The sequence below is a fragment of the Dendrobates tinctorius genome, unplaced genomic scaffold, assembly GCF_039654945.1.
Source record: "Dendrobates tinctorius isolate UK_male_01 unplaced genomic scaffold, ASM3965494v1 ptg000057l, whole genome shotgun sequence".
NCBI classification, from domain to species: domain Eukaryota; kingdom Metazoa; phylum Chordata; class Amphibia; order Anura; family Dendrobatidae; genus Dendrobates; species Dendrobates tinctorius.
The window spans coordinates 12,727,452-12,742,135 of record NW_027361725.1 but is presented as its reverse complement, the minus strand read 5'-3'; the positions used below and the strand labels follow the sequence as shown (position 1 = coordinate 12,742,135).

Below are 14,684 nucleotides of genomic sequence, written 5' to 3'. Positions count from 1 at the left end.
CTGCAATGCGTTTGTATGTTCTCCCCGTGTCTGTGTGGGTTTCCTCCCGGTACTCCTGTTTCCTCCCATGTTCCAAAGACATAATGACAGGGAATTTAGATTGTGAGCTCCAATGGGGACAGTGCCAATAATGCCTGTAAAGCGATGTGGAATTAATGGCGCTATATAAATGAGTAAAATAAAAAAATAAATACAATTTTTGGCAGATTCTCTTGAATTGTCTTCCAATTTGTTTTGGTCCTAATAAAATTTGGAATAAATGGGAAAATATGTATATTACGTTCTTAGGTCTCTCCAAACCTTAAAGCAAGATAAATGGTGCAACACAAAACTTCAGGAGCCCTATTAACCTTTCAGTGCCTGGTAATAGGAAGCTACACACCTCATATAATGGTGTATTATCCGAATACAAAAGCGGAAAAGTGTCTTTCCCTAATGGACACAATGCACTCGCTGGATTTTATATGGAAGGGTGATGTTATAAGCATATGGGGACAGCTAAAAGTAAATTTTTTCAGGGTGTTTAGAAATTAGTGCTGCTGTGAATAAGACTGACTCAAAAGAACGAGACTGACACAGAAGTGTGAAATGGATCGCTAGGCTTGCCTTCCTCATTAAAATTCCTAAGGAGAAAAGAAAAGGTTGGCCAAGCACGTCAAAGAACATAACAATATTATAAGGGGATTGACACTGCTACTTGCTTTGCAGCTCTAATACACTGGAAAAAGACATGCTAGATTGAGAAAAAGGCGTAGAAAGTGCAGATCGTAAAAAGGAGTACAACAGAGGTGAGCGAATTGCTTGATGCGTAACAAATTTGTGCCAAATTTTAGGAAATTTGATGGACCCAGCCTGATTTAAACAATTTGGACAAAGTATGTATCTGCCAGAGGAAGCTCAAGTGTGGCCTCACTGGCTTCCCCTAATGCCTTGTTGTAGCTATTATGTCACTTAGTATATCACAGCCAATCAAAAGGAACTAACATAGCCTGTTTAAAAGCCAAGGCAGGGAATGCAGCAGCACCACTAAGTGGTGAATCTCGATTAGTGAGAGGATGTCACAGCTCACCGATTTACAATAAAAATGGGGAGAGAAAGCCTTAAAGCACTGAAAAAAATGATAGAGATATTGTCTGACAGGACAGCAGTGAAGAACTACTATCTGTTTACCCATATCTATATATTATGTGGTCACTTTGACATTACTAAGATTGTGTTTGTGCTATAGTGCTTTGATGGGTTAGGTACAGTCATAAGAAACTTCAGAGTCATACATATGTTTCTAAGGCAATTGGAGACTTTGTAATGTTTGCGATTCAAATGAAATTTTTTGGAAAAATTTGACAAAGCTGGAAAATTTGAAATTCGAAAGATTTGCTCATCAACAAAAGCTTTTTTCAAAACAGCTCCCAACATATCCATATTGGGTATTGCAGCTCATTTCCACTGAATGTGTTTGAGCTGCAATACTATACATGATCTGGGGGCAGGGATGGGGCTGTTAAAGGGAGAAGCAACCATATTTTTCTGATCCGGTGTAATAATTGTAACTGTTCTAGCATTATTAAAGCACCACTTCAGTGGGTTTTTTATTGCACTGCTGGAGTGGTGCTATAAATGTAATTCTCCTGGCTCATCTCATACTCACCTGCCACCGCATTCATTCTTTTCCAGTGTCACTCCCTTCGGTTTCCGGAAAAAAGTGACCTGCCGGCAGCTCCAGTGTTTCATGGAGAACACGGAGGTCAGTTTTCAATACAAGTCTATGAAAGTCTCATTCTGGCTCTCAGAGCTTGTGATGTAGCTTTGGACTTCAGGCAACTCAGAAGCCATGTGCACCGAGGGATTGGAGCGGTGCCGAAAAATGGTGAAGACGCCGGAGGGTGGGTAATATGACCGGGGGCAGGGGACTTAAATTTAAAGTGACACTCTAGAGCTGAAAAATAAATGCTGGAGTGGTGCTTTAAAGATAGCTTTATGGTCAAATATACATGGGTACCTGCTTGTAAATATCAAATCTTTATTTTTTTGCTGAAAAAAAATTGACTGTGTGATGCTTTAAAGGGTTTGTCCAAGGTTAGAAAAACAAGACTGTCTTATTCCTAAAGTAGCACCATCACTGTTTGGACGTTGTGTGATGTCTAAGGGGTAAGGTTTCTCCTTGTGGAGAGTGACATGCCAGCTCTGGCTTGTCAAGGTAAGGAGGCTTATTCGCCATGCAATGCTCCTCTGTGAAATGTAATATGCACATTGCCTCTTCATAGAGAAAGAGGACTTGAACTCTATAGCGCCACCTGTTGGTAGTAGCGATCTTACAAGTCATAATCAACCCTTTAACAAGTCTTGTAATATGACTTAGGATAAAAGTAAAATCAGAATCTCAATTTGCATACAATATGTGTTTCGGGCTATAGTGTCCTCTTTCTCTCTGAAGAGGCAATTTACATATTGATGCTGTGTGAGGAATTGCACCTTTCAAGTACTGGATACATCCTATAGACCTGTTTTAGAAGACAGCATACTTTTTCAAAGGTTAAAAAATGTTCATTTGTTGTCTCTATAGGTGGTACAACAGGGTGTGCAAATACACCAAAAAGGGCCACAGCTATTTTACATATTGCAGAAGATTAGGTGTGGCCATGAGGTTTCTCCCTTTGCAGCTAATTGCTTAATGCCCTAATGCATTATATGATACAGCTCAGTCATTTGGGAGCGACTATCATTCCTACATAAAGCTGAGGCAGGGAATGCAGAAGCCATGTTGTGGTGAATCAGATAGTGATAGGAAATCACAGCTTAGCCAAAGAGATAGGACAAGCATGCTGGTGGTCAGGTACGGACTGGGACTGAAAATCAGCCCTGGTATTTGAAATCACATAGGCCTATGTTGTCCCAGTCCCCAAGAATCAGATGGGATATATTACCCTGGATGCAGGAAAGGAAGATTTACTACAAGACCAATGTTTCTAATGCTACCCGAGGCCTGCTAGGGTAAGTGATGGAGTCAGTGACTTTGTGCTCCTTCACAACTCTTAACAGTATGGGTCTCTTGAGAACAACAATTCTGTTAACAAGGTAGCAGACAAGGCAGCCCATGACCAGAAAGGCCCCTCAGTCATTTGCCAGAATTGCCAGTCCAGTGAAGAGAGCGACAACAACATCCACGTTAGCAAAAGGTATCTTCTTTATTAATACATCACGTAATGCAGAGCGACAGCAACGCTTCCGCCTTACAAAATGTATATGTCTGTATCAAGACAATGTATTATTGCTACAATGGCTGCTCTCGTCGCTCTCTTCTTCTTTGCACCTCATGGAGGATCGGGATCATTCTCTTGCAACCACTAGTTACAGATTAATTTATTTGTAGTGGGGTGCTGCCCTAAACTTGCTATTTTTCAGCACTTTACCTCTGGACTCTGCCCAATTCTGATAGATCCACTTGTCTACAAATGTGATACATGACATGTAGAGTGTTTTGAATGAGTCACCGGAGGAGGAAAAAACAAAAATACAAGCTAAGTCCAGAAAACCGGAGAGGTTGGTAGCTACAACAACTAACAGTAGCTGTGGGGTGTTCCTACGGTGGTCCTAGAAACCTCGTTCACAGCCAGAGAACTAAATAAACCTAAAGAAAGAAAGGGGAAATCTAAACTGCCCCAGAACAGACCCCAAAGCAATAGACAGCCCCCAACATGTATTGACGGTGAAAACAATGAAAACACAAACACAGACAGAAAGACAGGCTGAGCAAACGATGGGGCCCTCACTAACTAGAAAGGACAGGAAAGAAAAGCAACTGTCTGCAATCACGCAAAAACCCTGCCAAAAATAATGTCCAACACGTCTGATAGAAAAGGCCCTGAAGTCACTAGACTTCAAAATCACTATATCAGCACTCAGGTATATTCTGAAAACAGAGCAAAGAGATCAACTGATCAGAGACAAAAATGGAGTTCAGCCAGTCCCAACCAGGGCTGGCTGAACGTAAACACTAAGTAAACCAGAAAAAAATCTCATGGAACAATAGCAGAGCAAAAACTCAGCTTTAGTAGACAGGACTAAACTGGAGGCCAGAGCTCAGAGCAGAGAGGATCACTAGCAACCCAGCAGGGCGTCGGCGGCCTTATATTCACTCAGAGATTCTGCATGTCCAATCACACTCCACCTGTTCAGATGACAAGTTTTTCCCATCCAAATCAATTTCACTACCTCCTTTCACCAGCAGAGGGAATTCATCGGACATCAAAGGTGAAGGAGAAAATGAGCTCATAACAGTAGAGGATGACGTGCTTTGGTGCAATGGAGCCAGAATTCTGGAGCTTTCGGCTTTGTTGGTGATATGCAGGTACAGACTGAGACTGAAATTCAGCCCTGGCATTTGAAATCACACAGGCCCATGCTGTCTCAGTCCCCAAGAATCAGATGGGATATATTACCCTTGATTAACGAAAGCAAGATTTACTAAAAGACCAATATTTCTAATGATACCTGTGGCCTGCTGGCGTAAGTGACTTTGTGCTTCGTCACAACTCTTAACAGTGTGGGTGTCTTGAGAACATTGATTCTGTTAACAACATAGCAAATAAGGCAGCCCACAACCAGACAGGCCCTTCTGGCATTTGCAGAATTGCCAGATGGCCAGTCCTTCCCTGCTGGTGGTGGTCAATGACTTGGGTCTAGAATTGCTGTTTCAAGTAATTAGGGATTAGGCATAAAATGGGTTTTCTAACCCCTCTTAAAGAGATGTCATTACCCTGTTAAATTTTCAAATAAAGAAAATATCAATGCTTACAACTAGAATTCCCATTAGCTACATTTCATACATTCCAATAACCTCTGTTGGGGCCAGAAGTGATGACATTCCGACCACCAGTCTCATTGCACTATGGTCAATTAATAGTCTAAGCTATCAGTTGACATGTGGTCAGGATTAGTGATGAGCAAAGGTGCTGGGATAAGGTATTATCCGAAAATGCTCGTATACTAACAGAGTGTCTTCGGCGTGCTCAAAAAATATGCTCAAGTCTCCGCAGCAGCATGTCTCACGGCTGGTCGAAACTCGCAACACATGCAGGGATTGCCAATTTGTTAGACAATCCCTGCATGTGTTATGGCTGTCAAACAGCCTCTGGGACTCGAACATATTATTCAAGCACGCCGAAGACACTTGGTTAGCATCTGAGCATGCTCGGATAACACCGTATGAGAGCGAATTTGCTCATCACTAGTGTTGAGCATTCCGATACCGCAAGTATCGGGTATCGGCCGATACTTGCTGTATCGGAATTCCGATACCGACTTCCGATATTTTTTCAATATCGGAATTCGGCATCGGAATCGGAAGTTCAGTTGATTGACGGCCTGACGTCATCATGATGCGCGGTGTGTGCGCATCATGATGCGCCGTCATTTCGGGCCTTCCAGGGGTCTCTGCCGGCCTGCCGGGGGGCTGTGCCGGCCTGCCGGGGGGCTGTGTGGACTGCCCGGGGTCTGTACCGGCCTGCCGGGGGGCTGTGCCGGCCTGCCGGTGGTCTGTGCACCCTGTGGGGGTCTGTACCGGCCTGCCGGGGGGCTGTGCCGGCCTGCCGGGGGGCTGTGCTGATGTCCGGGGGTCTGTGCAAGCATCGTCCGATGGGACTACAAGTCCCATCGGGCGATGCCTGCTACCATGACAGTGATTGACACATTAGCCAATGATGGGACAGTAGTAGTCCCATCATCCGGCTAATGTGTTAAATGTTAAAAAAAAAAAAAAAAAAAAAAAAAAATACTACATACATACTACATGCATGCTACATACATACTACATGCTACATACATACTACATATATACTACATACATACTACATACATGCTACATACATACTACATGCATGCTACATACATACTACATGCAACATACATACTACATGCATGCTACATACATACTACATATATACTACATACATGCTACATACATACTGCATGCTACATACATACTACATACATACTACATACATACTACATGCATGCTACATACATACTACATATATACTACATGCATGCTACATACATACTACATGCTACATACATACTACATATATACTACATACATACTACATACATGCTACATACATACTGCATGCTACATACATACTACATACATACTACATACATACTACATGCATGCTACATACATACTACATGCATGCTACATACATACTACATGCATGCTACATGCATGCTACATACATACTACATGCTACATACATACCACATACATACTACATACATACTACATACATACTACATGCTACATACATACTACATATATACTACATGCATGCTACATACATACTACATGCTACATACATACCACATACATACTACATACATACTACATACATGCTACATACATACTACATATATACTACATGCATGCTACATACATACTACATGCTACATACATACCACATACATACTACATACATGCTACATATATACTACATGCATGCTACATACATACTACATATATACTACATGCATGCTACATACATACTACATGCTACATGCATGCTACATACATACTACATACATACTACATGCTACATACATACCACATATATACTACATACATACAATACATTCATACAATACATACATAGACATACAGTACATATAACATAGAGTAACATACTTACCAATACTTGTCACATTGTTCCCCGAAGCCATTGTCTTTTCCGGAATAAATATTAACATAACAAACCACAAAAATACTCACCCACGATCCGAAGCAGTCCACGAGTGTGTCCCACGACGATCTTGGGTAGAGAACTGCAGCATCAGATGATGCTGCCATTCTCTACGGGCTGCAGGAATCCAATGACGGAAGGTAGGTATCCTTCCGCACTGTATTCCTCCGCCACTTAAAAAAAAAAAAGTCCCTAGTCTCACTTTATGCCATTGCTGCGTGGGAATTTCCCACACAGCAATGGCATAAAGTGAGACTAGGGACTTTTTTTTTTTTTAAGTGGCGGAGGAATACAGTGCGGAAGGATACCTACCTTCCGTCATTGGATTCCTGCAGCCCGTAGAGAACGGCAGCAACAGCTGATGCTGCAGTTCTCTACCCAAGATCGTCGTGGGACACACTCGTGGACTGCTTCGGATCGTGGGTGAGTATTTTTGTGGTTTGTTATGTTAATATTTATTCCGGAAAAGACAATGGCTTCGGGGAACAATGTGACAAGTATTGGTAAGTATGTTACTCTATGTTATATGTACTGTATGTCTATGTATGTATTGTATGAATGTATTGTATGTATGTAGTATATATGTGGTATGTATGTAGCATGTAGTATGTATGTAGTATGTATGTAGCATGCATGTAGCATGCAGTATGTATGTAGCATGTAGTATGTAGCATGCATGTAGCATGTAGTATGTATGTAGCATGTAGTATGTAGCATGCATGTAGCATGTAGTATGTATGTAGCATGTAGTATGTAGCATGCATGTAGTATATATGTAGTATGTATGTAGCATGTAGTATGTAGCATGCATGTAGTATATATGTAGTATGTATGTAGCATGTAGTATGTATGTAGCATGCATGTAGTATATATGTAGTATGTATGTAGCATGTAGTATGTATGTAGCATGCATGTAGTATGTATGTAGCATGCATGTAGTATGTATATGGTATGTATGTAGCATGTAGTATGTATGTAGCATGCATGTAGTATATATGTGTTATGTATGTGGCATGTATGTAGCATGCATGTAGCATGCATGTAGTATGTATGTAGTATGTATGTAGTATATATGTAGTATGTATGTAGCATGTAGTATGTATGTAGTATGTATGTAGCATGCATGTAGCATGCAGTATGTATGTAGCATGCATGTAGTATATATGTAGTATGTATGTAGCATGTAGTATGTAGCATGCATGTAGTATATATGTAGTATGTAGCATGTAGTATGTATGTAGCATGCATGTAGTATATATGTGTTATGTATGTAGCATGTAGCATGCATGTAGCATGCATGTAGTATGTATGTAGTATATATGTGGTATGTATGTAGCATGCAGTATGTATGTAGCATGCATGTAGTATATATGTAGTATGTATGTTGCATGTAGTATTTATGTAGTATGAATGTAGCATGTATGTAGTATGTAGTATGAATGTAGCATGTATGTAGTATGCATGTTGTATGTATGTAGCATGTAATTTTTTTTTTTTTTTTTAACATTTAACACATTAGCCGGATGATGGGACTACTACTGTCCCATCATTGGCTAATGTGTCAATCACTGTCATGGTAGCAGGCATCGCCCGATGGGACTTGTAGTCCCATCGGACGATGCCTGCACAGACCCCCGGAGCCTGCACAGCCCCCCGGCAGGCCGGCACAGCCCCCCGGCAGGCCGGCACAGCCCCCCGGAGCCTGCACAGCCCCCCGGCAGGCCGGCACAGCCCCCCGGCAGGCCGGCACAGCCCCCCGGAGCCTGCACAGACCACCGGCAGGCCGGCACAGACCACCGGAGCCTGCACAGACCCCCTGGCAGGCCGGCACAGCCCCCCGAAAGGCCCGTACAGACCCCAGAGAGGCTGTACAAGGGCAGGAAAGGGTTTTTCTTAATCCGATACCGGAAGTCCCATAGACTTGAATGGGACTTCCGGTATCGGAATCGGCGATACCGATACTTTTTTTAAAGATCGGCCGATACCATCCGATACGATACTTTGAAGTATCGGACGGTATCGCTCAACTCTACTCATCACTAATCAGGATGTAATCACTTCTGGTTTTGGCAGACAGCATTAGACTGGCAATGCTAGAACAAAGGTTCTAGTGCTAATTTTTTTCTTGTAAAGGATGGCTTCCTTTTGTTAACTTTTCACAAGGGCCCTTTTAAAGATGACCTCTCACTTGCCATAAATATGTATTTTTTGCTTACCTGGTGTAAATGCCGCCATTTTCCTGAATCCAGAGATGTTTTTTCTTTTCCTCCTGCGCCTCTCCATTCCTGAAATATGAACTACTCTTCTCTGTATATAAATCCAGTCTTTTAGCCAATTGGGTGCAGTCCTCATGAAAAAGGCCTCTACAGAGAGGAGATGAAGACCGCACCCCCTTGGCAAACAAGTCTAAATTTTTATGCAGTAAAGAGGCAATATGTGAAGAACAGAAAGGTGCAGAAACAAAAGAAAAAAAATCAGGAGAACAGCGGCATTTACACCTGAAAAAAATTACATATCTTAGGCAAGCAAAAGGCTCATTTTAAATACTATTTATCCACCATATAAATAATATTATATAAACTTTTTATTTGACTATGCTACAGAAAGTAAACCTGAGAATGGATATGGTTAATCCAGATAAGAACTCCAGTTTATTTTCTCTATGAACTAAGAGAACTTGTATTGAAAGCCACGAGGCCCAACAAAAGGAAACAAATCTGAAACCATTGATCATCAATGAAGGATCAGGGACAAACATATCGACAAGACGCAGGTTGAGAATTTCACTGAATCTAAATCTTCGTTTCACTGATTCAGGTGTGAAGAGATCGATCAAGAAGAGAGATGGATGAGAATTGATCAGGAGCTCTAGCCGCAACAAGAGACTGATTACGCACATACAGAGACAGTAAACAGGATTAATGGTCGTTCTCTGGGTGTTTTACTATGGCTAAAATCTCTTCCGTTCCACATGCTGGGTTTTAAAAGAAGGGCAGCAACTTTCTTTTGTTTTATTGCTAAGTTTATCAGCATATTTTCTTTTTTAAAAGTGGCCTTGCCTAATGAGGTATCACCAGGAACTTTGGCCTCGACACATGTACAGAACTTCATTGCGACTTGTGTACCCTGGTCAGTCCAAACGTGGATCGAGAAGTGGCTTTTTATGCATATTACAAGTGAAAATAATAATCTTACAGATTAATAGAAGGGATGAGTGGGCCCGTGGAAGTTCTTTATTGGGTTCTGACACCCAACACAAAGTTTATTCCACGGTTCGCTTTGGGTGCCGGACTTCCACGGAACAACGAACATTGCAACGGATTTCTGGAAGACGTCGACGGTCGATGATTGGCACCGGACACTAACTATCCGGTACGAACCCCCGAAATATAATCTTGGGTTCACTCATCTGTAATAATTAGGATTAGGATTCTGCCAATTACACTTATTATCTTGCAAGTTTTCAAACATTGGAAAATCTTAATATTTTAAGCATGGTTTAGAAAAGTAGAATTTCCTTTTTTTATTATGCCTCATGCAAACCATAGGATTTATTTTATACGAGAGGATTTTTTTCTTAAAAGCGCTGTTATTTCAGCAACATATTAGGGTACCTAGAATTATGCTCATATGGTAAAGTATGGAAGTGCACTATTCCAGACAGGGCATCATCTGACATAAGGTTGGACTTGGAGTATTTTATTTTTCTACATTATTGTATTTTGATTATTTTTATGGAATATTTGGAATACTTTTGGTTTATCTTGGAAAACTCGTATCAGAAAAATTAAGCTCCGATTTGTGTGCATAGGTGGAAATGAGCTTTGATATAATTTCAATTGTGAGCTTGATTAACAATAAAAGATAGTGTAAAAAAATTGTGAATGTTACATATATCAATGTAAAAGTAATAATGTAAAAATTGAAGATGACAAGTTCACTTTAAAGTGCAAATACAACACGTGAAATCCACTAATAAATGGAGAGTTCTCGGAACAATATAAGTGGGAGAGATTGCTTTCCGAGACACAACAAAACTCCCGCTGTTATCAAGGGGAGCCGTAATCATCACAAGTATATTTTGCCATTTAGAAAAGTGCTAATGAGTCTTATAATTGATTGCCCTAGTTGTCTGGCACAACAATACACGGTAAATATGCCCACAGCATTTTAGTAGCTAGGCATGGGGGATCTACCATTGTTAAATTGAGTGCAAAAAACTAGTTGTGATAAGTAATTTATACAAATATTCATTCATGCCAATGTCTGGGGTGGGGTGGGCTTCCTTTTTTTTCTTGACTGTTTTTCGCTTTTTTCCACTAGTCATGACTATATTGTTCAATATGTAGGTCCCGATATACAAGAATTTATTTTCGGCTTCAACTGTAACATGCCCAATTTCTGAAATGCCAGCAGAACACCAAATGTAACTGGGCTCCATTTAGTGACCCGTAAGTGGGTATTACAGCGATATATCCAAATTTTCATATCATATGGAAACATTGAGGTTATGAGTGACTAATGGCATTGTGGAAATTTTACCGTGACAGGTTAGATGTTAGACTGCTCCATGTCTCTGTGCATCTCTAGTCTTAATGAAATCTCATGTTGGTGATACGGTACATTCCAACCACCAGTCATTGGTGATTTACCGTTGTAGAATTGGATACCCATGTGCTACACCATTATGCCAGATGGCATAGAGTGTCAAGGAGGAATTTGGAAGCAAAGTAGCCAATCTGAGCAAACTGGACTTCTTACAACTGTATATACGTTTGGTGTAATCCATGAGGCATGTGTCATGAGTCAGAGAAGATTGAATACAGCCATCCAACATTTACTAAAATCAAACTTTTGCCATTTCGGAACATAATTCCATCAGGGGAGCACTGAAGTTGTGAACAACCAAATGTTGCTTTGTAGCCCGAGCTTTAACCCCTTATCCCCTGGAGCTTTATTTTGAGTTTGCATTTTGTTTTTCGCTCCCTTCCTTCCCAAAGCTATAACTTTATTATTTTTCCATCAATATGGGCATTTGTGGGCTTATTTTTTGAAGGACGAGTTGTACTTTTGAATGACATCATTGGTTTTACTATGTTGCGTACTAGAAAATGGGAAAAAAAATTCCAATTGCGGGGAAATTGCAAAAAAAAAGTGCAATCCCACACTTGTCTTTTGTTTGTTTTTTTTGCTAGGTTCACTAAATGCTAAAAATGACCTGCCATTCTGATTCTCCAGGTCATTACAAGTTCATAGACACCAAACATGTCTAGGTTCTTTTTTTATCTAAGTGGTGAAAAAAAATTCTAAACTTTTTGCTAAAGAAAAAAAAATTGCACCATTTTCCGAGACCCATAGCGTCTCCATTTTTTGTGATCTCAGGTTGGCTGAGTTATTTTTTGCGTGCCGGGCTGACGTTTTTAATGATACCATTTTGGTGCAGATACGATCTTTTGGTCGCCCGTTATTGCAATTTAATGCAATGTCGCGGCGACCCAAAAAAACGTAATTCTGGCGTTTTGACTTTTTTCTCACTACGCAGCTCAGCAATCAGGTAAATCCTTTTATTTATTGATAGATCGGGCGATTCTGAACACGGCGATTGCAAATATGTGTATGTTTGATTTTATTTTTATTGTTTTTTTAATGTGGCAAAAGGTAGTGATTTGAACTTTTATTTTTTTATCTTTTTTATATTTTTAAACACATTTTTTTTACTTTTGGCATGCTTCAATAATCTCCATGGGAGACTAGAAGCGGCCAGAACCCGACCGGCTCTGCTACATAGAGGAGATGATCAGATCGCCTCCATGTAGTAGAATTGCTGACTTTCTATGAGTGCTGACTGGGTGGCGCTCACAGCAATCCTGCACTGATAACCATAGAGGTCTCCAGGAAACCTCGGATTGTCATGCTGACACACCGATGACCCACGATTCCATCCGCGGCTATTGTGGGCACATGTCAGCTGTTCAAAACAGCTGACATGTCCCAGGAATGATGTGGGCTCACCGCCTGAGCCCACATCAAAGGGAGGGAGTCCGACATTGGCGAACAATTATGCCCGATGTTGGAAAGGGGTTAAAATTAGCATACCCAAGTACAGCACTGCCAAAACCAAATCAAGGTCAACCAAAAATATTCTGATGTTCACTGTTCAAAGTGGTACCTATCTAATCAAATAACAAAGTGTTAAGGTCAACATCAAAATTAAGTTGTTTGGGGGGGAAAGCCAATGCAATAGGAAAGCAAAGCACTTCCTGTTGGCAATTTCCCTAAAGATATTATTATAGTTTTAGCACTATCACACAATGAGAATGTTTGAGTACAGCATAATCTTATATAGATATCATCTGAAGAATGACTTACCTATATGTCTTCCATACATATGGTAGAAAAAACTAAAACAATAAGCTGTATTGCTGGACCCATATGGATTTTTCTGTGCAATGTTAAAGACTGGGCTAATTAGTCTGGCTTTTTCTCCATCCTCTCGGGGGCGAGATGTCTCTATGTACATGTAGAAGCCTACAGGACAAAAATGCATTTGGAAACTGGATAACGTTATGAAAACATTAAAAATATATATTTGTAAAAGATGGATGCTAAAAAGGATGAGATATTCCTGGTCATTTTCCAATTTTCAGTCGAAGGACAAGATAAATATTTTCTTTTAAAGCGAACCGGTCAGCAGTTTTGGCCGATATAAGATACAGCCACTGCCTTTTAGCGCTTATCTACAGCATTCTATAATGCTGTAGCTAAGCCTCTGATCCGACCTGAAAGATAAGAAATATAAGTTTTATTATACTCACCCGATGTGGGCGGTCCACTCCGGTGAGTGTCGCAGGTCCGGGCCTGGCGCCTCCCATCTTCTTGACCCACTGCCCTCCTGCTTGCTTCTCCCCGACATTGTGCTCCTGCGCAGGCGTACTTCTCTGCCCTGTTGAGGGCAGAGTAAAGTACTGCAGTGTGTAGGCGCTGGGCTCCTCTGACCTTTCCCAGCACCTGCGCACTGGTCTGCCCTCAACAGGGCAGATCAGTACGCCTGCACAGGAGCACAATGCGGGGAGCGATGAAGCAAGCAGGAGGGCAGCATCGCAAGAAGATAGGAGGCGTTGGACCCGGACCTGCGACACCTATCGGACTGGACCACCCCCCCGGGTGAGTATAATAAAACTTATTTTTCTTATCTTGCAGGTCGGATTGGCAGTGGCCTATGTTATATCAGCCAAAACTGCTGAAAGGTTCCTTTTAAGATAGGGAAAACATACCTTGCTTGGATCCACCGGCATCTGTGGTGGGCCCTGTGTTTGGTGTATACCTAGTATCTCTTGTGCCAGCACTTTGTTTTGTCCAGTCAAAAATATCGCTGTCATCCTGGGTGAATAAGCAGATGTTACCATCTTCAAATCCACAGTGAAACTCCCCTATAAGAAATACAGACATTTAATATTTAGCAGAAGTGTCCAAAAATTTGACATAGTCATACATGATCCTCATTCATTGCAGTTGGTTGAAATGTTTACTTTTCTCCAAATGCTACCCGAACCCATATGGTGATGAGTTTTTTTCTTACATATAGTCATAATTCTGAAAGTAATGGAAAGAAATTTCTTTGGTGATATTAATACATTACCTTATGAATCATCCAAGTAGTCATGAATAAAGGATCATAGGAAAAAATATGACTGTCCAAATCAAAAAAAGGCCAAATCAGCTTAAATATTTTGATTTCATGACTATTGGTAGGGTTGAAAAGGATACACCCAGGATCCTCCAATAGATTCTGTCTTTGAAACAATAATGACCCTCTACTAGACAGGACCACCAGAGATCCTCCATTGGATCTTGATTTTGAAACAATAATGGGCATCTTTTGGACAGGTCCAGCAGAGAATCCCCAGTGGTTCTTGGTTTTGACACAATTATGTCCAACTACTGGATAGA

At 40.9% G+C, this 14,684-nt stretch overlaps 1 protein-coding gene across 2 annotated transcripts in view; it reads right to left on the bottom strand.

The window, feature by feature from the left end:
- MDGA2 (MAM domain containing glycosylphosphatidylinositol anchor 2) overlaps positions 1-14,684 on the bottom strand; it is a 1,066,479-nt gene that overhangs the window by 18,662 nt on the left and 1,033,133 nt on the right. For both annotated transcript variants that reach the window (XM_073577764.1, XM_073577765.1), the window contains exons 13-14: positions 14,009-14,164; positions 13,104-13,262 (exon numbers count right to left, since the gene is read on the bottom strand). In XM_073577764.1, the coding sequence (XP_073433865.1) occupies positions 13,104-13,262; positions 14,009-14,164 (315 nt within the window). The remainder of the gene's footprint in view (positions 1-13,103; positions 13,263-14,008; positions 14,165-14,684) is intronic.